At 38.3% G+C, this 22,470-nt stretch overlaps 3 protein-coding genes across 15 annotated transcripts; 2 read left to right on the top strand and 1 right to left on the bottom strand.

Annotated features, from left to right (window-relative positions):
- The first annotated feature begins 407 nt into the window (after window positions 1-407).
- LOC122534534 (protein unc-79 homolog) lies at window positions 408-14,347 on the top strand. 9 transcript variants are annotated; one of them, XM_043665286.1, is made up of 34 exons: window positions 454-472; window positions 535-649; window positions 1,190-1,362; window positions 1,456-1,604; window positions 1,812-1,969; window positions 2,061-2,242; window positions 2,599-2,800; window positions 2,990-3,184; window positions 4,081-4,194; window positions 4,998-5,146; window positions 5,232-5,353; window positions 5,464-5,695; window positions 5,771-5,912; window positions 6,291-6,483; window positions 7,111-7,384; window positions 7,496-7,519; window positions 7,960-8,267; window positions 8,330-8,652; window positions 8,856-8,951; window positions 9,075-9,251; window positions 9,327-9,418; window positions 9,496-9,743; window positions 9,981-10,094; window positions 10,176-10,316; window positions 10,391-10,545; window positions 10,617-10,711; window positions 11,344-11,595; window positions 11,988-12,215; window positions 12,284-12,439; window positions 12,893-13,068; window positions 13,136-13,400; window positions 13,478-13,618; window positions 13,764-13,886; window positions 13,981-14,347. In XM_043665286.1, the coding sequence occupies exons 2-34, from the start codon at window positions 538-540 to the stop codon at window positions 14,167-14,169; spliced, it is 5,700 nt and encodes a 1,899-aa protein (XP_043521221.1). In that variant the 5' UTR covers window positions 454-472; window positions 535-537; the 3' UTR covers window positions 14,170-14,347. The 9 variants fall into 9 exon arrangements, with proteins under 9 accessions (XP_043521218.1, XP_043521220.1, XP_043521219.1 ...); XM_043665283.1 differs by having other exon boundaries at window positions 408-649; window positions 4,081-4,152; XM_043665285.1 differs by having other exon boundaries at window positions 408-649; window positions 7,198-7,384.
- A 231-nt stretch (window positions 14,348-14,578) lies between these two features.
- On the top strand, window positions 14,579-17,226 carry LOC122534535 (tyrosine-protein phosphatase non-receptor type 14). Of its 5 annotated transcripts, none has more exons than XM_043665288.1 (7): window positions 14,579-14,618; window positions 15,393-15,759; window positions 15,831-15,999; window positions 16,073-16,234; window positions 16,303-16,391; window positions 16,460-16,661; window positions 16,735-17,226. In XM_043665288.1, the coding sequence occupies exons 1-7, from the start codon at window positions 14,594-14,596 to the stop codon at window positions 17,050-17,052; spliced, it is 1,332 nt and encodes a 443-aa protein (XP_043521223.1). In that variant the 5' UTR covers window positions 14,579-14,593; the 3' UTR covers window positions 17,053-17,226. The 5 variants fall into 5 exon arrangements, with proteins under 5 accessions (XP_043521223.1, XP_043521226.1, XP_043521225.1 ...); XM_043665291.1 differs by lacking the exon at window positions 14,579-14,618 and adding an exon at window positions 14,658-14,846; XM_043665290.1 differs by lacking the exon at window positions 14,579-14,618 and adding an exon at window positions 14,860-15,032.
- A 262-nt stretch (window positions 17,227-17,488) lies between these two features.
- On the bottom strand, window positions 17,489-19,049 carry LOC122534536 (uroporphyrinogen-III synthase). Its single transcript, XM_043665293.1, has 2 exons — window positions 18,618-19,049; window positions 17,489-18,544 (listed from the first exon to the last, which is right to left on the bottom strand). The coding sequence occupies exons 1-2, from the start codon at window positions 18,826-18,828 to the stop codon at window positions 17,931-17,933; spliced, it is 825 nt and encodes a 274-aa protein (XP_043521228.1). The 5' UTR covers window positions 18,829-19,049; the 3' UTR covers window positions 17,489-17,930.
- Between the last annotated feature and the right edge of the window lie 3,421 nt (window positions 19,050-22,470).

Genomic DNA, 22,470 nt, shown 5'->3' with positions numbered 1-22,470 from the left:
TACTACATATGTATTATATATTATTATATATATCACCTACCAATTATATTATTATTACTTACATATTATTACATTATGTATTATATATTACTACACACATATATTACTATATATATTACCTACAAGTATATTATTATTACTACATTTGTGTTATTATATTACTATATATATTACCTACCAATTATTACTACATATTACAACTTGCATATCACTATTTATAAATTATAATTACACGTCATACATATTATGACTGCATTGCTGTTACATATTACCCACTATACACTCACTACATACTTGTAACTACATTATCAAAAAAACGAACTTTTCATTCGCATTCAAATCGTTGCACAGAACAAAACAAAAAAAAAAAAAAAAAAAAAAAAAAACAAAAATTCAAACTGTGTGTGTGCGCGCCTATCTCTGTCTCTCTTCTTCCACTGCGAAATGGCGTTGTGTGAACCATTGAAACACGGTAGGCTAATCTATGTGGCCGGAGGTAGCTATTTTGATCGTTTATATCAGTTCTTCGAACAGATCATGACAGCCACAGTAGAGACAGTTTCGGAGCAGCTGGATCTCGCGGCTATCATGCCAACGGAAAAGGTCATGGCTGTTGCTCGGGCCGTTACCCTCTCTGAGACTGACGTAGGTAAGAAAGAAATTTGTCTGACACTGTCTCTCGTGTTTTCAAAGTTTGTCAGGCGCGGTTAGATGGAAGAAAATTCGAAATTTTTGAAATTAGTGAAATATCAAAGTTATTTTGTAATTATACAAAGTGTATATTTGTTATTTCATTCGTCGAAATGAATATTGGGACAAATTATTTTATTAGAATTATCGAAGATACAAAATAACGAATCAGTGTTTCCTCCTTGAAGTGAAAATATTTTTCAATCCAGTAATATTAATATCCGTTTGCGAGAAATTCTACTGAGAAAAATGTTGATGTTCGTGGAGAATCGTGATACTTGTCATTCACAAATTATAATATTTAAAAAAAATATCCTCTATAAAATTATAATCTTCGAAGACGAATTTTCCGAATTCCACCATGACACAATTAATCTTGCGTTCGACGTCTGACCAAGTACAAATCTACTCTACTTCAACTCGCGACAGAATTGAATTAGAACTGATCTCAATCTTTCGTCAAACAGTCTCTTGTGACAAACGGGACTTTTTGTTTCAGCCACGGCAACTGTGAGCGTGGCTAAACCACGTCTGATAGGAGAGAACGATCAGCCGTTGAACTTGAGTCCAGAAAATGAGACGGACGACTTCTGGCACACCTCTGTTGGAAAGTTTCGATTTAACATCGAGGATCTTCCCGAACAACTTCAGTACATACACAAACTGTTGAAGGTACGACACTTAATATCGGAATATTTTATATAATATAGTAAAGTTGGAAATTTTCCAGGAGATGAAATTATCTTCCTTTTCTTTAATTCGCAGGAGATAATGACGATCGACAAGCCTGATATACTCTACTACATGCTTCAATGTCTAAACGTGATGTGTCTTTACGGAGATGCCTTCAACATGGCAGTGAAGGACCATCAAGGATTCTTCATATGGTGTCAAGAAAATTTACTAATAAAAAAGTAAGAATCCCAATCCCCAGGTTGTTCGTAACACAAATTCTTCTATGAAAGATGTTCTTTATCAACAATGTCCTTTGTACTTCCAGATGAATAGAAACGACAGGTATCCCCTGCATCTGAATGACATAAATATTTCCTTTCGTTCGTAGTAAATGATTATAAATAATCTTCTGCAATCTTCTGAATCGTATTTCTTTCTTTCCACAGCCTGTGGGAGCTCCTAAACGCTGAACACTCTCATATAGCCCAAGTCACCGTGCCACTGTTGCTCCACTGTGTCACGCTGTCCTGTGGGATAGATACATTTTGGCGTTTGGTTCAGGAAGAGTTTCACAATTCCGATTGGCGCGTCCGATTTGTGGCAGGTGATGAGAACGAAAATCCACCGAATAAAGAAGTCTAACGCGCAAGTTAGTTCCAAACAAATTAATCCTTCAATCTCTTAACGTTCGACAGTCGAAAGAGTTACGCTGATAGCTAGATTCATGGACTCCACTCCCCTGAGAAATGTCGCGAATCTCCAAGCTGCTCTAGCGAACGCGTTCTGTTATTTGATCGCGAGCATGGACGACAGCAACGTGTACGTTGCTCAGAGGTCTACTCTGTACCTTGGCACCATCCATGATACGGCCATGAGGGTGAGATATATTTATTAAGCAACTGCGATACGATACAATCGATAATTCTATGTACGTTCTGTGTTATCATTCTGTGTTTTCTGTATTGTAACATATTACAATTGCTAACAGCAACTTAAATATTTTTATATTTTATATTTATATAAAATATATTTATATTATAATTATATTTATGTTCATAAATATATATTTATATTTATTTTTATATCTATATTTATATAAAATATATTAATTTTTATTTTTATATTTATATTTATATAGAATATATTTATATTTATTTTTATATTTATATAAAATATATTTATATTATAATTATATTTATACTCATAAATTCATTTTATATTTATATATTTTAGTCTTTGATCCTCTGCTTGGAAACTCAGTTCGATACAGTGATAGTCGACCGTCCGATGGTGCTCCAATCACTGTATCAATTGCACAACAGCCTCAGCGACAGGCATATTTTAACCTGGGAGTTCTTCCTGAATCGTTTCGACACTCTGTTCTTGGAAGCTCAAATTTATTTGGAAAGATCCGGGGATATACCTTATCTACGAGGTCAGTGCCGTAATTGATCGAAAAAGAGAAAAAAAAAAAAAAAAAAAAAACAGTAATAAAGAATTTCTAAACATCTTCGAGCCGTAGAAGTGAGAAACAATAATTGAAATGAATGCAAAGAAACGTGTGATACGTGTGCAACGGCTGAAATTAGATTTGCCGAGCATTGATCGATGAATCGACTTGCAGATTTGAGAAACACGGACCTGAACAGCGAGACGTTCATGAAGAAGCTGCACAGGGCGCAGGAAGCCCTGTCCCAGTCGGACGGAAGCGGAACCAACTCCATAAAAACGTTGAGCGCGAGTTTCGGTACCAAGTGGCCATACAAGCGCACCATGTCCGCGCCAGCGTCGATGATCCCTCGCCAGGACACGAAACAAGGTACACGTGTCCCGTGGTCCCCGAGCAAACACACCGTGATTCACTTCCATAGTTTACTTCATAGTCAGAAATTCCTACATCGCTGATCGCTATCGGCGATGAATCACGAGTGTCTAAAGGATAGAGTCAAGGATCTGTACTCGAAGACGTAGGAGCCTCTTTGACTCAAGTTTACGAAGCTTGAGGGTCACTTCAGATTATAGAGTAGAGTTACTAGGTTCCTCTCAGAATATAGAGTCAAATGGATCCTTCGAGAGGTCTGGGGATTCCGATACTGAGAGACTTATAGTTCTCGCTAGAAAAGTAGACTAGAAGTTGCCAAAACTATACGAAGGGTGTGATACTACTTATAAATTATATCATTCATCGAAAATGAAATTTATACACTCGTGAAGTAATTTACTATGACTTTTTTTTTTGATAACAAAATTTGTTTATTAGCTTGTTGATTCATTTAAGCAATTAAAAATAATTTTAGATTAAATCTCTCCTTTGCTTTTAGTTTTTATACTTATTTGTTCTTAGTAATTTATAGCATACTCGAAAGTTTTCTCATTTCTAGTAATAATTACTACCAAACTAATAAAAAAACTGTTCTTGCACTTTCAACGAACGAGTATACAAAAGGCAGTGCTTCCAAGCCACGTTCTAAAATTCCATGACCAGAATCCCCGAAACTCTCGGAAGGAATTCCCAGTTAATCTCTACCGACTCTCTCGCTGCCTACTTATTGTTAGCTCTAGAATTACTGAACACTTAGTCGAGATGTTCCGTCTAAAAAAAAAGAGAGAGAAAAAAAAAGAAAAAAGAAAACCACGCCTTTTAAAAGCACATCACGCCTTCACCTGTTACACGCGTTTTTCAATTGTGTGCCCACCGCGTGTCGAACCGCGCAGAAAAGGAGAAGGTGTACAGCCGGCAATACTCGGCGCCTATCCTGAAGCGCAAGAGCTCCAGATTCGGACTGGGTCAGTTGCTGGGGTCCACCCCACCTAATAACAGTATACCAGGTAGAGTAGCGTTGCTGATGCTAGCCTTAGACGTGGCCGTTCTCCTCTGTGTTATCTATGTTCCCGTACGCGTATTACAACCCTCCGAACCATACACCTCCGAATCCCTCCCCCATCTGTGTTATTGCGAAACGCGATGATGTTTGGGGATGTTCGATGTGGAACATTTGTGGTAAGTTTGATGGTTCATCAGCCTCAGTTTCGAGGAGTTCAGCTTTCGACGTTTTCTTCCTTTTTTTTCTTCGTTTGTTTTTCTGTTCGTTTGCGTTGCAAAGTGAAAGGATCGAGAAAGGTGTTGATCGACTTGATCGTTACCGGGGATTTGATTTCTGTGGCTGCGTAGGCTTTGTTCTATGGAGCCGCGAGCAAACCGAGACGAACGCTATTTTGTTCCCCCGTCGTTTGTCGTAAGATCGGCGATTTTCATTCTCTTGGAAGTTGAACGCGACTTTTTCTTCGTAGCGGCAAGTAGCCAGTAGAAAGTAGCACGTAGCGTTTGAACACTATGTTTTGTAGATCTTTCTTCCTTTAGATATGTAGCGGGTAGATCGTGTTTATCCTTCGTAGCGTGAATGTTGAGTAGATAGTTCCCTGGTTTTGGTAGACTATCGAACATTGTGAATTCGCTGACAAGAGGCTTTGCTTGTGCATGAACGCAGCTAATGAAAGGTTCTTAGAGAATTGGAATTTTTAAATGCAAACGATGGTGGTAAGGTTTCTATTCTAATCTCATTCGTTTTTATCTCGTTCGACTGAGTTTGAATCGGGAAAGAGATTTACCATTGACTGACTTGATATTACAGACGGTCACATTCATTCGTTAAACATGGTGGACGAGACCAGCGCGTTACCGGGTTACACGCACAAAATCGTGGACTTGGAAGAAGCTGACAAAGAGACCATGCACCTGCTGGTCTTTCTACTGATGCAGTTTCTTTCTAGACCGGACCAGGTAACGAATAACGAGTAACAAACCTTTTTTACATCATTCACTCGAAAGACCTCGTCGTTGATAAAAGAATATATGACGAACACAGGCCTATCCAACGGACGAGAAACCTCTGTCAAAAACACAAGGAATCGTGCTACGTCACTTGTACCTTCTACTAGGCTACAATCAAACTGAACGCACCTTCCATACTTCTCCCCAGCGACTAAGGTATGAAATTCCCAAGGAAAACCATCAGTCGCACTGTTTTTAATTTTGATTCTTGTTGAGTTTCGTGCAATGTAAAATATGGTGCGTAATGATCCGGCAATTCTTCTCAGAGTTTCACCTGTGTTCAACGTCTTCATCGCGAATCTGCCTCAGCTGCTAGACCAGAATCACGTGATGGGATGGGTGATGACACCTCCAGTTCTGGCTATACTCCAACATTGTCCCTGCCCTCCGCAAGGTGTGCCCCCGTCTGATCATCAAACACCCACTTACAGTCTCTGGTACCTCGAACCCCAAAACAGACGCTCTTGGTTAATGGCTCTTCTCGTCATACTGTACAAGGTGACACAGACGAGTCTCTTCGAGACGTCTTTTCGTTCTTTAGATCGAAGTGTTACAAGTCATTTCTTATTTCAGTGCCAGTACGGTCAGCAGCCATGGTGCAACCAGCTGCAAGTATTGATCAAGATCGTGTTGAACACTCTGGACACGCAGCACCATCAGTGCAAGAGAATTCCAGCTACCGTGGTGATGGGTGGTCCGCCATCCAGATCACGTGGTGCATACAAACGATTTTTAAATACAATTCTTCAATTTTCGTGGTACAACCGCGGCAAGTGGGCCTAGTTAGGAAAATAAACTGTAAAGAGAATATCAAGTGAAACTTCTTCACGCGATGCTTCCTTTTTTTGGAGGAAATCGACTTTGAATGTGTACTTAGACTGAGCAGGATAGTGGATAAAATTACATATATGAAAACAAACGAAGAGTGGAATAATATTTTTTCACCACATGTTTACGAGAAAGTTGAATTTCAATTTTTAACGTTCACTGGATTTTTTAAAAACGAAATTTCAAGAAGGAAACCATGAAAATTGAGATATTTTGTATTTCCGTAAGAAAATTGAATTGAAAGAAATATTCTGTTGAATTTCAGACGTGTCACAACCGTCTCTAGGCGTGGACCACGAGATGGCTAGCATTATGGGCGATATGAACGCCGAGAGCCCTCCGATGAGAACTCCTATGGTGTCTGTGCATCAACGAAGTCCCGGGCCGACTCACGGCCAAATGGAGACTCACTGGGAGGAAAGCACGCCGAGCTGTCGCTACACGAACAAGCACTCCAGGTTATTTCACCAACACTAGTTACACTGCATCCTAGTCGATACCATAGATCCCCCGTGGAAAGGTAGAGCATTAGGCTACTTTAGCTTGGAATGTTTCACGTTGACGTGTCTTGCGAGTTTTGCACTCTCTAGACTGATTTCCCTTTAATACAATCCACCCTCCCTCCTTTCACTTAGAATGATTTTCTCAAGAGTGAGTTAGCACAGACGAGGTTGTAAAAAATATTTCCACCCTCACTCGTACGTAGCGATCTAGAATTGTGTACCTTGGAGCATCTCGATTACTCACGACACGACTCAAGACCAGGGGAACAAAGATACCGGTCACTTCTACCATCATTTCCCCATAGTGTTTTTTTTTTTTTTTTTTTTTTTTTTTAATATAGGCATGAAACGAATAACGTCCGGACGAGAGCGATCTCCCTTAGAGTTCACCCTCCCCCCCCCTTTCATTTGTTTAATCGAATCTAGCAGATTCTAGACTCTAGCATCACACCATAGAGTGTCTTAAGAAACATACAATCCAGAGCCCAAGCGAGAGATCTCACGCCATGACACACCATGTGCCTGCGCTTACACCATGTAGCTGCTTGTTACAATTTCCGCTATTATGAATGCTCTGCAAAGCTACTCGATCAATGCGGATGATACGGAGTCCGAGCTGGCCGCAATACCCGAGAGCCCAAAATCTGACAGCACCTTGCATGGCAGTAGCGGTGGATCGCTCGGCGAACTGGAGGAAACACCGACCGCTGTCACCAGAAGCGTTTCGCTCCACGGATCTAGAGCAACCACCGACATCCTGACAAGAATGGATTGGAACAATCAGAACGCGATGAGGAAATCCGAAGGGATCAGCAAACCTACTTGGTTCCTCGGAAGCGAGGAGGATTCTCATCAGGTGTGTAAAAGATTTCCTAATCTTCACGGAGGTGAGGGACGTGTTCCTTTTTATTATTTCTGAACGATGATGAATTTTATTCTTACTGCCTGCCTGGCTGTTTTTAAATAGGGATCTTACTTCAAACTGAAGGACGTAAGTTTACATTCCTTCTGGATGATTTCTTCGAAGTAAATATCGTCTCTTGCAAGGTCTTCGCGATCAAAAATGATCATTAAATAAAATTCAAATATTGGCACGTTTTATTAATTATTGTATCATTTTGCTTCACTTATTTCAACTGGTTAGATTATCTTACTAAAAATAGCGTTTGTAAGAATTATGGCTTGATCATTTTACTTGTTTGACATTATTATTGGAAAATTCTATTGTCAAATGTGGGAAAGGTGTAAAGAATTATAATTAAATTAACTAGTGGTTACTTGTCTCCTTCTTATTTAATCAAAAATCATGGCCAAAAATGGCTACGAAGATCTTCAACGCCATTTTCAAATGGTGGACCATTTGTTATTAAAATATCGTTCGATAAATGTTCCTAGTTAGACGTTAATTGGCATTTTGTTATTCTCGAGAAGAGCGCAAAGGCTGGATCCCAGAAGAAGTGGAGCGTACACGAGGGAGTGAAGATGATGGTGACGAGTACATTGCTAAGTGGCCAGGCGGATCTACAGAGGTACACGCCCGTGTCGAGGATGGAGAAGATGCTGGAAAAGGCGGAGAAAGGGATTCTAGAGAAGGCGATTCCAGAGAAGCCAGCACCGGAGAAAGCTGCCCAAGAGAGGAACGTCACTGTGCAAATAGCTCTCAACGGGGACAGTGCCTCCTCGAAGCCTTTCGGGCTGTCCAGCGCTCTGGCGACTACTTTGCCAGCACAAGTTCAAAGGTAACTATCCACTTCGTCGCTGTGTCGCGAGTATTTACTAAAACGATTCTGCATTGACGAAGACAAATGCGATACAGATACGAGTTGCCAAAGGAGAAGGCAGCGCCGGCGGGCTCCAGTAATTCAGATTCGCCGAATTCCAAGCAACTGGGTCGTCAGAAGCGCATAGAGCAGAGCGTGACCATGGCCTCGCCCGTGTCTCCGGGTCAAGTGGTTACAGTGACGAGCAGCGACCAGTCCAGCTCTCCGGCGGTTAGCTCGATATCATCTCAGGTCACGAGCACCGACAACGGCCAGCATCCGAGCTGGAACGAGCCTCCTCATCCTCTAACCGCGCCAACGGTCGAGAGACTTTTACCAATTGGAACCGCTGTTCGTTCAGTCGGTGAGTGTCTTTATCAACACTACAACGAACGCTAACGTTCCTACAGTGTCATGTGATTTTTAGCGTGTGTTATAGTGATCTTTTCATTTTGTACAAATTTTTATATATATATATATATATATATTTAATAAAAGTCAAATAGCATCGGAAATAGTCATTACAATGTCAATAAAAGACAAACAAACTTCTCATCAATTTTCTAGTTCCACGGCCCACTGTGGGCCAGCGGATTCTACGCTGCGAGGACACTTATGGCTCGCCTGAATCGCCTTTGTCCAAGATGGACGTCTTAACAGTCAGTGAGTATTTCTTTAAACTATATTAAACTATATTTTTATATTGGTGCATATTTCTAGCTACCATTTCAAAGTTACGCAGAAAAAAGAAAAATAATTCCCGAGGGGACGAAACAATCTTTTCAGGCTCCTCGTTCGATCAAGACAGCGAGACGTGCATGTCTAGCGACATAACCAGTCCTAGAAGCATATCGCAGCTGGAATATCCCATGCCTGAACGACTGCTACCTGTCGGACCTCACAGAGATTTCACTGGCTTGGTCGAACACGTTCGTCAAGCTCTAGGTGTCCAAGAAATCGAAGGTACAATTGTACTGTAATAGAAGATGCAACTACAACTTTTTATGTTGGCAATAACACCCTGTCGAATTTTATCAGATTCCAATAAATTTAGCAATGGCAATGGCAATGGAAAAGGCGATGGACAGACACCGGTGATGAAGCAGGATAGCACAACGTCCGAGAATATGGTAAAAAGATGTTTCTCACTTGCTGTTATCAAGGCCTATCGTCTAAACAGAAAATCAATTTCGAATCGACTTTTCAGTCAGCATCGCTGGTCCCAACATCAAACGAGATACACTCGAGTAGATCAACAAGTCCGAGAAGGCTGACCAAGCAAGTAGCTCTGGAATCGCCACCTCCAGCGATCGAATTTTCAGACTATCCCTCTCGAATGTTCGACCTTGATCGAAGAGGCAGAACAAAGGATCACGTTCGCATTCAACGTGACAGGCCTCGAAAAGACAGTGTCACTGGACACGATGGTCCGTTGACCAGGCGTACAGAATCCTGGTAAATTTTAGAAAATTACTACTAACACCTCCAGTCAGGGTCTGGTTGCGAGACAAAAACGTTCGTGTCGTATGATGGTTGTCTCTGCTACGATCCTTGAATTTCAGCAAACGAGAAGGAACTTTAGTATAAAATTGAAACGAGAATTTTGTTCGAACAGGACCGTTTTGTATTTTCAAATGACAACATTGTTGCAAGAAGATTAAATATATTATCATTCTCTTTCACTGTTCGCAGGTCTGGCCCTCAACTACAACCTAATTTCGACGTCGCCTCGCAACAAGCCTACCACGCCGATTTCAGCTTGAAGCAAAGTTTATTCCGCATCGGGGACGACTGCATTTACGAGAGGTAGCTGTTGAACCGGTGTTAATAATAAACGTTTATTTCCGCACGGTGTACAATAATTTAGTATCTAAATTTGCCGGTTAGGTGTTCGGAATGTGGGACGATAAAAGAGGAATACTCCGACGAGGAACTCGGTTTATGCATCATCAACTTAGGCACGTTCATCCATCGTGAACCATCCTTGGCAGCACCGATCTTGCCAGAAATTCTACGTGTCGTGACAAAGTTTGACTCGAGTTTTACTTCGTCGTGCTAGTTTAAAATAACACAACGGCTTCTCAATACGTCTTCGTTTGCAGGGTGGCTCTCAATGCCATGTACCCGTGGCAAAGCGAGACTAACATGCATCTACCTGGTGGCGCAATCAGTGTGGCGCATCAGTTCCTTCGTTGCGTTCTTCACCAATTGGCCCCTAATGGCGTCTTCTTGCAAATGTTCCAAACGCATCTGAATGGTAGATCTCATAAAATTTTATAAAACGTACGATCATCGTCATCGTTTTTCGCAATCGTTCATTTTTTTCAGAATCCACGAGGATGCAATTCTTCAAGAGTGTCACTCAAGCTTTGGTCGACTTCAACGAACTAAATCCAATTGCGCCTCTACAATTACTGCTCGAGGTACTCTGACGCGAGTACTAAGTATAAGTAGATAGAATAGATCTATCTATCGATAGAATTTATGTGAAGATATCATTGTGAAAAAGATACAGACGATCACGAAGCAAATATCTTAACTCGAGTCCAGATAGAATCACAAATCTAGCCCCTGATATCTCAAGATCTTTAACGCTAGGTTTACAGACATTTCTTGTATTCGAAATCCGTCAAATTGACGGGTCCCGTAAACCTAGTGTTAATACACTCTGACCAACATAATTGAATTATATTATGATCCATAAATCATATCTTATTCAGAAAATTCAAAGCGCATATATTAGTTAAAATCAGTGAGATAACTTTTCACGAAACAAATATATCCAAACATAAATATGTGCTCATTACGATTAATAAACTTAGTATCTTAAAGCTCTTAATACCTTCGATACCATATTGTATTGTAGATCTTAATCAATATCAATTTAATAATCATAAATGATCACATTTAAGAATCCAGTTCTTAATTTATATCAACATTAACGTCTTAACTTATCTCTTACTTACTTCTTATCTTAATTTTTTTTTTTTAACTCGTGTTAGTGTCGTAAGATTCTTAAAATACCATTAATGTCTTAACGATCCTTATATTTCAGGCCTTAAACGCCAAGAAATCTCTACCAGTGGAACGCCTTTCGACAATACTGTTCAACATAGCATGCTACTTGGACTGTCTACCGCTGGAAGCAGGTCTGGGTCCAGGTGCAACAACCTGGATCGGTCTTCTAGCGCAATTCGATACCCTGTTCCGTAGGCTGGTGCTGATGCTCTCATCTATCGAAGACGCCACCTCGTTATTAAGGATTATGATTTCATTATTGAAGGTTCCCGGTATTCAACAATCAAAGGTTAGTTATTCGCCGGTCATAAATCCACCTGTCGTGGATGTTCACGATTATTTTGATTGCTGCGCGATTGTCGTTGCTGCAGGGAAGGCATAAACGCGCCAGAGGATTTATTTCCTTTGGCTGGTTGGGGATTTTTCGATGATTAACAGATCGAGACAGATTTACGACACAGTTTCGCAGGGAGTTTCTGTTTTATGATCTTGAGTCTCGCTTGAATATTCGAAAATTCACGTGAGAAATTATTTCTGGATTCTTCTATTTTCTTTTTTTATTTTATTTCGTCCAAGTATATTAAATTTCAGTAGTAATTTTACAGGATTACGAAAATTTGATACTACGAATACAATGCTTAATTGTGGAAGGTGAATAATGAATAATGTGGAAATTTACAGGGTATGTTGGATCCCTTTAGCAAAGTGTTGAGCTACGCCATTCAGAATTCTAATATAAAGTACAGTTACCTGACGGATCTCTGTTACCTCTGTCACAGAGGTTTTTTAAGAGACAGAGACAAACACTTGTTTGGACGAACCATCGTGTTCGAGCTGATTCAAGCTATCAAATTCAAGACCACAATACCAGATTCGAATTTTCTGTTGCTTCTGCATTTCGTACTACAGGTAAAGGAACGTCTTGCGAGAAAAGCAAAATTGTATTTAATTTATGACTGAATGTATGGAATGTGCAGGACATTGGAGGCTCGTTACCTAACACCGTCGCCTTGGAGAACGTCCAAACGGACGTATCGTCAATTTACAATACTAACGCCTCCGAGTCTCTGAAGAATCAACTGTCGGACGTGCTCGACTTCTTGGCAGATTTTCACACTTTGAGCAAAGTGAAGGTAATCGAAATAATGATAAATAACAGTCGCATTCACTATAACGAGACTGATCGTTTTTAACTCTTTGCTTTACGACTGAGTCGGACTGAAACATACTATTTAATTTTGTTTGGCACGCTGCATATGCCAACAGTGAAGAATAAAATAATCTATTGCTTTGAAATCATTGTATCGATATTATTAAATTAATCAGGTGGCTGCTACGTATGACGAAAAGCGTATTATACTTTCCAAAACATTCAGCTTGCATTGCCAATAAATATTTTATCTAGAAGAAAGCGTACGAATAACACAGAGGAATACTATTCTAAGCCGAGAAAAATTTGTGTAAAACACGATGAATAGCTTCAAAAATTGCATGACATCTCCGAGACAGTTACAGTTGAATTTGGATTCCGAGTGACTTCATTTTTAAACAATGGATTAAACAATGGACTTTCTGACGATACACAGAGCTACAGCAAGGGAATGCAAGCTGGACTGAACGAGGACACATTGGGTGGTATACTGAAGTGTGGTCTCGCGCAGTACGTCGCGCTAGAAATTACTAGAGGCAATAACAGGGAGAACAGAGCTGTAGCTCGATACCTTCCTTGGCTCTATAGCGCACCTTCAATGATACAACAAGGGTAAATCAAAAGACGAGAGTTGCTAGAAGAACTTGAAGAACGCTGAAGTTAATGCCATTTTTTTCAGGCCTCGAGAGTATGTGGACTGCATAGGACACATTAGATTATTATCCTGGCTCTTATTAGGTTCTCTCACGCATACCGCAATGTACTCTGGCAACAATAACACGCACACCCACGGGCCACCGAGCCCATCCGCGCAGCCGATACCGCAGGAAGTCTCTTGCTATGTTGCAGATCACGTGCAAGTCATATTCTCCGGGTTCCCGGAACAGTCCAAAGCATCGGTCTTGCACATGTCTTCGTTGTTTCATGCATTCATATTGTGTCAAGTAGGTATATTGCACTTCATATCGATCGGCATTGAGATTTTTCGACAGAATTTGGAAATATCGTGGTTTGTGTTCAGTTGTGGACCATGTATCTGGAAGAGTTGTCGAAGAACAATCCATCAAATAGTGAGAGTCACAATACCACGATGAACATTTTGTTGGAGTTCTGGGGCAAGATAACGCCTTGCATACTGCAGTTGGTTGGATACTCGAAAGTTGTAAGTTCACAGCAGTCGTTTTTCTCTCTTTTTTTTTTTTAATTGGAAATTTGTAGCTCCATTTGTAATTTCATTTGTAAAAGTAGTATAGTATAGTCTTTTCCTCGAACAATTTTTGTTCTTAAATAATGATTTGTCCCTGCAGTTGGCTGAGATGGTGAATTTGCATTTCCTGAGCCTACTCGAAACTCTCCTCGAGTGTAGGTCCATCCTATTGAGTAAATTGTTACCTCTTTGGAGTCCCATACTGTATTCGCATCACGTTCAGGTAAGATGAATTATTAAAACATCTCGCTTCTATTCGCAATGAAAGATAATGTTCTTGCTTTTTTGGTTTTAATAAAATATTTATACATAATTAGCTACCAGGACATTTGCAAGTGCGTTTGCAAAATTGCCGGGACTTTCCACCCAACAAAATGTCCGAGCAGTTTGCCTCGTCTCGTCGAGAATCAAATGCCACGCTCTTACGATGGCTTCATCGATTGCAGTTCAAGATGGGGCAAATAGAAATGCAATCTTCTACGGCCACGCAATTTTACTCAATTTAAACAGGAGAAATTGAAGAAAATTAAAAAAAAAAAAAAAACTGTCTAGTCGATCGGAAAGTGATTTGTAAAATACGAGCTCGATGCTATGAATCTTATTTTAGACGAAATGTTGCATTCCGTACTGTAATAGTCATTTGTTAATTGTTATATATAAAATATATTTATTATACTAAAATTACTTCTTTGTCTTGCATCATAGAAACATTAACTTTTATCACTAATTGTCAGAGACGCGTAGGTAAGATGCAAAAGTTCTAGCAAGTGGAATTTTGCACGCGACACGCTCGCGTTATCGCGAGACTCGTAATTTTATTCGATCCGACGCGATAACAGGATTTAAAATAAAAGGCCGGCGATTAATTTTGATAAGACCATTAGTCATCGTGTACACATCACGTACGAGAAATCTTAAGCTGCTTGCATAATGAGATCCGTAGGGAATTTTTTCGGTAACTAGATCTAGTGAATACGAGTAGAAATTTTATTCTCTAGTGAATAAGTTTTTTTGATTTATCTATGATGTAAACAACTTCTAACAGTTTGAGCATAAATTCGACTGATTTTTCAACAGAAAATATAACATTAACCGCATTCCTCGTTTGGTTGTAAAAACTATGATTCATCTAGTTGGAGAATATTTGAAGATTAGATCACTTTCGACAAAACTACTTTTACTCGTAATTAATATGCATTTTATGTACTTGATCTAGTTTTTACAAAATTTTTGACATTATCTTTCACTTTTTTTTTTCTACCTTGAATGAAAAATCCACAGAAGGTTTTAATCTCTCATGTCAAGGTCGCCCAATTTAGGAACTGTGTACCACAGTTTTATAACTAGCATTAATGACGTGAAAAACGAGGTTAGAAATGCTTTCTATTTATTAAACGTGAAATTTTATACATTTCTCATGCTCAACAGAGTGGAATGTAAAGAGTACGTGCATGCATATATATTTCAATTAAAAGTAAAAGTAAAAAAACGGTGGAATGTGAAACATCTCGGTGTTTGGTCGTAGTTTATTTCTCTTCGGCGGCCTTACTGAAAGCTCGTCTTTTAAAATTTTTTGTCATTTATTTGTTTTTCCTTCATTCTTAAATTATTATGTCCAGCGCAATTTTCTTAGTCAAAAATACTTTAATAGCCGACGTAGCAAACCGAACTTGAAAACGATTCAATCTCTACAATTTTATTTAACTTTATATCAATGCTTTTTTTCCAGTTAAATACGTTATGAAAATGCCGTTCAAATTTCATTTGAAAAAAAGTCGGCAGTATAACGTGGTCTCCAAAAATCAGTATGTAATCTGCATAGAACTGTTGGATGCCACCTCTATAGAATGCACACTGAGCATTGACAGTCTTGGCCAAGAGTGCTTGGACAATGTGACTCAACGTTTAGGCTTAGGACAGCATGAATTCTTTGGCCTACGTTATATTTCAAGGCATGATTCTCCATCTCCAAGATGGATCGATATGGACAAACCATTGAAAAAACAATTGGAGAAAGAAGCCAAAAATTTCAGTTTATATTTGAGAGTTATGTATTATGTTACGGATGTTCAACTTATTCAGGATGAAATGACAAGGTATGTAATATCTTAAATATTTTTATATCTCTATCACTACAATTTATTCTTTAAACATTGTGCTTTTTTAGGTATCACTATTATCTTCAATTGAAAAGTGATGTATTGGAAGGCAGATTTCAATGTAATTCTAGGCAAGCAACTCTTTTAGCTAGTTACTTAATGCAAGCAGAATTTGGCAACTATGATACGGAACGACATACAATGGAATGCTTGCAACAATGTACATTATTTCCCAAAGTAATTAAACAGCTATCAATAAAAGAATAATTAGATTTATTTTGTTTAGTTCTCACTTTATTTTATTGTTTAGGATGTTATTCAAGCAGATCCTGGAGGACAAGATTCTCTTTTACATACTGCTGTATCTCACTATAAGAATCTGATTGGTGTTACCCAGGCTGCTGCAGAGGAACTATATATTTCTGTTGTTGTGCAACTAGAAGGATATGGAAATGAAACATTCTCTACCAAGGTATTCATATTGATTCTATATGAGTTTTTCATATAACAAGTTTCAGTCTTTTATCTATTGAATTACAGGACAATGGGAACAATGAAGTGATATTAGGAATTTCTATCAATGGGATCGTGGTCATTTATCCTAACACGCAAACAACACAATTCTACAGGTATTTATTTCATAAAATATATCACATATCGAATCAGCAAATATAATGGCGATCTATATATGCTTCAGGTGGAAAGACATAAGCAATGTAATCAATCACAAAAAGACATTTAGAATAGAATGTCAAGCCGAAGGCGAAGAACCAAAACAATTCATATTTACCGAATCACGAAATGCAAAATATGTGTGGCGTTTATGCATAGCGCAACACACATTTTACATGCAGCATCAAGAATCTCGGCCAATAGAGAGATCAACTAATGGTTATATCGTAAGTGATATTTCATCCAACATAACAATGTGCCAAGAATACATCCAAATGAAATCACTATATCATATTTCAGGATAGCGATACGAATGACTCGGGGGATCATGCGATATCGGTAAATTTGGATAACAAAAATGCGGAGAGTCACACAAGATGGACTAGTTACAATGATCTCTCAACATCACCGTATCCGGTTGTGTCATCTACAGACATCAACAACTTACGTGCCTTACTTCCGTCCTACAGACCAGCACCTGATTATGAAACTGCTGTCCAAATGAAATATAATAACGGAGGAAATCCACCTCAGCCCTATTACGCTAATCAATCTACCATTGTAGGTGCAGATATTTCGTGCCTTCTTAGTAATGTGGTTAATCGAAATAGATATTAAATAACTAAGATAAGTTAGGAGCTACTAGGTCTATCATCAAACAAGATGAGAAACATAATCGTCCCAAGTATTATAAATATTTGAAAGGAGTAGCATATTTCTACCAATTATTTGCATACACATTCACGAGGAATAAAAAATGCTATAGAGATTAATAGTAAAGACTGATACGCACAATTTTACAAATTTCTTTCATTCTAAATATTATAAACATACTAGTTTTAAATGTTAATATTTTAAATATTTTAATCAGCATATATACTATATACATATAACAAAAATTACACAATATATACATTTAAGAAAAATTACTTCCTTGTACATAATAAAGGAAATTTGTGTATATACATGTATAAGAAATAGTTTAAAATTCTCTTTATTATGTACAGGGAAGTAATTTTTCTAATTATATCAATTTTTTAAAATTGTAAACAATATTATAATACGTATCACATAGCAATGAATAGTCAGTGTTTCATAAAAATTAGATAGCTTTAAACTGTAAATAAATAGTAATCTTATTTTTTTATCTATATGTGTAATAAAATAAGATATATATTTATTGTTATAATCAAATTAAAGTTTACTAATATTATCTATCAACCTATAAACTGGTTGAATTCAACAGCTAAATATTGTAACAGATATTCCACAGAAATAAATATGTAAACTATGTAAAGATGGCAAACGTAAATAAAAATATAACTTAATCTATTGAGACCACATTATTCCACTTGTGATGTGTAATTCCAAGCCATGAATAAAACGACCATTTCATTTTTTATTTCCTTAATAGTATAATATCAACAAATTAAATGTAGTCTTAATAGATTAATAACAATTATGTACTTACATAACATAATAACAGCATTCACTCTTCATTCACTCTTTTCATCAATCTCACTTTTCTCAGCATCACTAATGGCATTCAACAACGACATTGGATCAGGTTTGTTTGCAATAGCAAAAATATTAAGACCAGCATTAAGTAATGCTTGCCCAGTCACAGGTCCAATAGCAACTGCTTTTACGTTATTCATATTATAAGACTTTTCTTTCAATAAAGCTATTACATGTTCTACTGTAGATGGGCTAAAGAAAACAAATATTTTGGACCTATCGTCCATGAATTTTGACAAATCACGCTCTAAAGTTTCAGTAGGCAAAGTTCTGTAAGCAACTATTTTATGGATTTTGATGTTATTTTCATTGAGAATCTTTTCAATTGTCTCACGTCCTATTTCACTACAAGGGTACAATAAAGGCTTTGATCTTTTTGCAATAGAGACCATTAACAATTCTGCTAATTCTTTGGCATTGCCAGTCTCTTTACCGAAGCAGTTTTCTGAACCTAAGTGACTTTTGGCAAAAGACTCGGTTGCTGGTCCTACACAGTATACTGGCAAGGTTCTCCAAGGATGTAAAATGCTATCATCTTCCTTTGCTGAAAGTCCAATCGCCTCTGCTGCACGTCGGCTTGTCAGTATCAGTCCTATGAATGTATTGATTAGTGAAGATAAATCAAATGTAAGAAAAGGAATTCAGTTCACTTGCAATGTTATTACCATAGTATGAAGATGGTGACATAAGACACGACTTCAGCTCCGTTATATTCACAAATTCGAAACACAAAGTAGGTAAACAGTCGCACAAATAACCTGCCGTTTTCAACGTTTTCACATAGGCCTCTTGCGAGTCACTTTTTTCCGACACACCGCGGCATAATATTACTTTCTCGTAACGCGGTGCCATATTCGCGACGTTTCCCTTCGTCATACGTTAAAAACGCGACCGTACATCGACAATTCGAACGGAGATATACACGTATAATTATGCCGAGAAACGGATATGAATAACTAATTGACACGTCAACGGATATTTAGTAACAGCTTGCGAAAAGACGACACGAATCAGTTCAAATTATTCCGGAAAAGCGACTAGTAAATTACGCGCCAAAATGGCAATTCGTATCCCGGCACGGCAGCCATTTTGGTTAATGTAGTACGGTCAACTGCCAACAGAGACTCGTCCTCGATTATTGAAATTGCCGCCACTTTCGATAATTTTCAAATAACCGGATCAGTCGAATGATTTCGCGAACGAATTAGGAATGAGTGATATGTTTGGTGAAGAATATGTGAGTTTAAACCTGATTTCATTATTACTTTTATCGAAATAAATCCCTTTAGGGCACATGAGCTATCCTAAATATTGAACACTGATAATCGAATTTCTAAACAAACGGATGAGTCCAAGTTGAGAATACACAAACGGGTTAGGAGTGATATATTTGTCGAAGAAATGGCAAATTCGGATTTGATTTCATTGAAACACTCTTTAGGGTACACGAGCTATCCTAAATACTTATTAAAAGAAAAAAAAATACTTTATATTCGTCGATCGAATTTCCAAATAAACGGATAGTATCCCGGCACGGCAGCCATTTTGGCTAATGTAGTACGACCAACTGCCAACAGAGACTCGATCTCGATTATCGAATTACTCCTTTAATTTCGATAATCGAACTTTCGAACGGATCAGTCGAATTCGCGAACCGGTTAGAAGTGAGTGATATGTGAAGAAAATGTGAGTTTAGACTTGATTTTATTGTTACTTTTATCAAAATACTATTTGGGATATACGAGCTATCCTAAATAAACATTTTTTGAACATTCAATAGCCGAATTTTGAAACAAACAGAGCAGTCGAATTGAGAATACGCGAAAGGGTTAGGAGTGAGTGATATGTTTGTCAAAGAAAAGGCAAATTCGGACTTGATTTCATTGTGATGCTCTTCAGGATACACGAGCTATCCTAAATACATATTGAAAGAAAAAAAAAAAACACTGAATATTCGACGATCGAATTTCCAAATAAACGGATCCCGGCACGGCAGCCATTTTGGTTAATGTGGTACAATCAACCGCCAACAGAGATTCGATCTCGATTATCGAATTACTCCTTTAATTTCGATAATCGAACTTTCGAACGGATCAGTCGAATTCGCGAACCGGTTAGAAGTGAGTGATATGTTTGGTGAAGAAAATGTGAGTTTAGACTTGATTTCATTGTTACTTTTATCAAAATATTCTTTGGAACATACGAGCTATCCTAAATAAACATTTTTTGAACATTCAATAGCCAAATTTTGAAATAAACAGATCAGTCGAATTGAGAATACGCGAATAGGTTAGAAGTGAGTGATACGTTTGGCGAAGAAGAGACAAATTCGGACTTGATTTCATTGAGACGCATATTAAAGGAAAAACATTGAGCATCAAAAACCAGTTCAGACTTGATTTCATTGTCACTTTTATTGAAACACTCTTTAGGGTACACAAGCTATCCTAGATAAGCATTAAGGAAAGTACAAAAAAAAAAAAAAAAGAAGGAAAACATTGAACAACTGCTTACGAAATCACAAAGTGGGTATCTGTTTATACGATTGATAAACGTATCATTCGTTCGCGTGCATTCGAAGGCACAACGGTCCTCGACCCTTACGCAACGAGCATTTCGCCATGAAAACACGAACCGCGAAACGCGCGACGAAAGCGGACGTGTCGCCTTGCTGAAACATCGTTTTACGTCGACGCCAGTGCAACGTGAAGACGCGGACAATGAGACATCCAATGCCCTGTAAACAACTAGACTCGACGAAGGAAGGACGCGTGGAAACAAGAAACAAAGGTGAGTACACGATAAAATTGTATCATATACGATAATCGAGGACTAAAAGGGGGTGGAGAATGTAGGGAGTTTTACGCGGTAAACACTGGCAGCATTGCAATCTGTTCTCCTGGCAAAATCTCGGCGAACATCGAAATACGGGATATTCGTTCACAATGTACGAACGATTATAGCGCACAGAGTTCGATCGTAAAGGGGACCGAGTGCCTTCTTTGTCGGATTCATTACGCAAAATAGAATGTTTATCATGGAGAATCCAAAATCTACACCTTCTTAACGTTACAACTAGGGAAACTTATGTTACAGAGAACTGTAAGAGTCTATTTACGACGTACGGATTAAAACGTACTTATTACGAAATTATCTTTCAAACCAGCGTTTGAATTGTATTCTCTTCCGGTTTTGTTATTTCCCACCTCCTGCGGGATCGAGGGGGACACCGGTCTTAGGCGAGATGGTATAAATGCATATATAATCCTCGCTTCATATTCACGGGCTCTGTTTATCTTTGTCAACCGCTCGAATATTTATTAGCTATGTTCGCATCGTCGACGATATGATTCGTTGATTGCTTTCGCTCGTAGAATTTTCATCGGCGAGGGAGGAGTGATAATGAAAGGGAGTTTCTTTTTAATGAAACATAGAGAAACATTGTAAAAAGCCTAGTCTAACCTAGCGTACACTTAAGATCTAACTTAAATAATAATCACAAAAGTGAGACCAAGGTCCAGTGCGCAGAGTCTTGCCGGAGCCATGAAACGGCACAGGCGGTCTCGATACCTGATTTCCGATATAAGAGTTCGTTAAACAGTTCTTTTGCGCAATCTCACAGGCCTTTCGTCGACTTCGTTCGAAACGCTGGATACAGAAATTGAACTGTCAGTCGGAGAAAAAAATTGCAGAACCAATCGATTACGCGATTCGAATTTTTACTCGATAATTAACTGAGATAAAAGAAAAGAAGAAAAAAGAAAAAGAAGATATTTCATCGTTCTGTGAGTAAAAGGCTAGAATGTCGAAGCCGGAGCTGTGACAAACGACTGGTGATTTGTCAAGCTCTCGTTCTCTTCGAGAGGCGAATCGTCTGCCAGAAAATTTTCTTTCAGAGAAAAAAGAATCAGAATTCGTTAAACCTCTGATCTAGTGAGTCGACGACTGTCGTCACGGAATCTTCAGGGTACCGGGAACCATTGAAATTAACAAAGAAAAAAAAAAAAAAGAAACGTAGAAATAAATGCCTAGCAATTAAACTCGAAGACATTCCGATAGTGAAATTATTATGCAACTTACATATTTAATTGGCCTTAAACGTAAACGTTAAAATGTAAAGGTATGACTTAAGTACAACCACAAGAAGTTAGTCATTATTATGGCATTCATAATCCTTAACTACGCTCCATATTAGATTAACTAACGGCGCGTGTTACCGTAAATCTTTCTGCTAATCGTGTACTTGATGATTTCTGCGTCACGAGAAACTGCTACCGGAAAATCGATCGCTTCGTCCTCTATATCTGCTACATTCGCTGTTTCTTGTTCTCTTAGTTAAAAACGGTGATTTTTATAAAACCGTCCCCACATTCTCATCGATCGTTCGATTGATTGTTCTCTTCGTTTCGAAGACGACATAATTCTATTATCTTTCCTATTCGTATTTAATGATTTTAATTACAATTTCTCGAGATCTCTGTAGCCGCTCAAACTTTGATCGAACGAATTTTATCTTTA

The sequence above is a fragment of the Frieseomelitta varia genome, unplaced genomic scaffold, assembly GCF_011392965.1.
Source record: "Frieseomelitta varia isolate USP_RPSP 00005682 unplaced genomic scaffold, Fvar_1.2 scaffold_609, whole genome shotgun sequence".
NCBI classification, from domain to species: domain Eukaryota; kingdom Metazoa; phylum Arthropoda; class Insecta; order Hymenoptera; family Apidae; genus Frieseomelitta; species Frieseomelitta varia.
The sequence above is the reverse complement of the archived record's forward strand: the minus strand, read 5'-3'. Positions and strand labels throughout refer to the sequence as shown.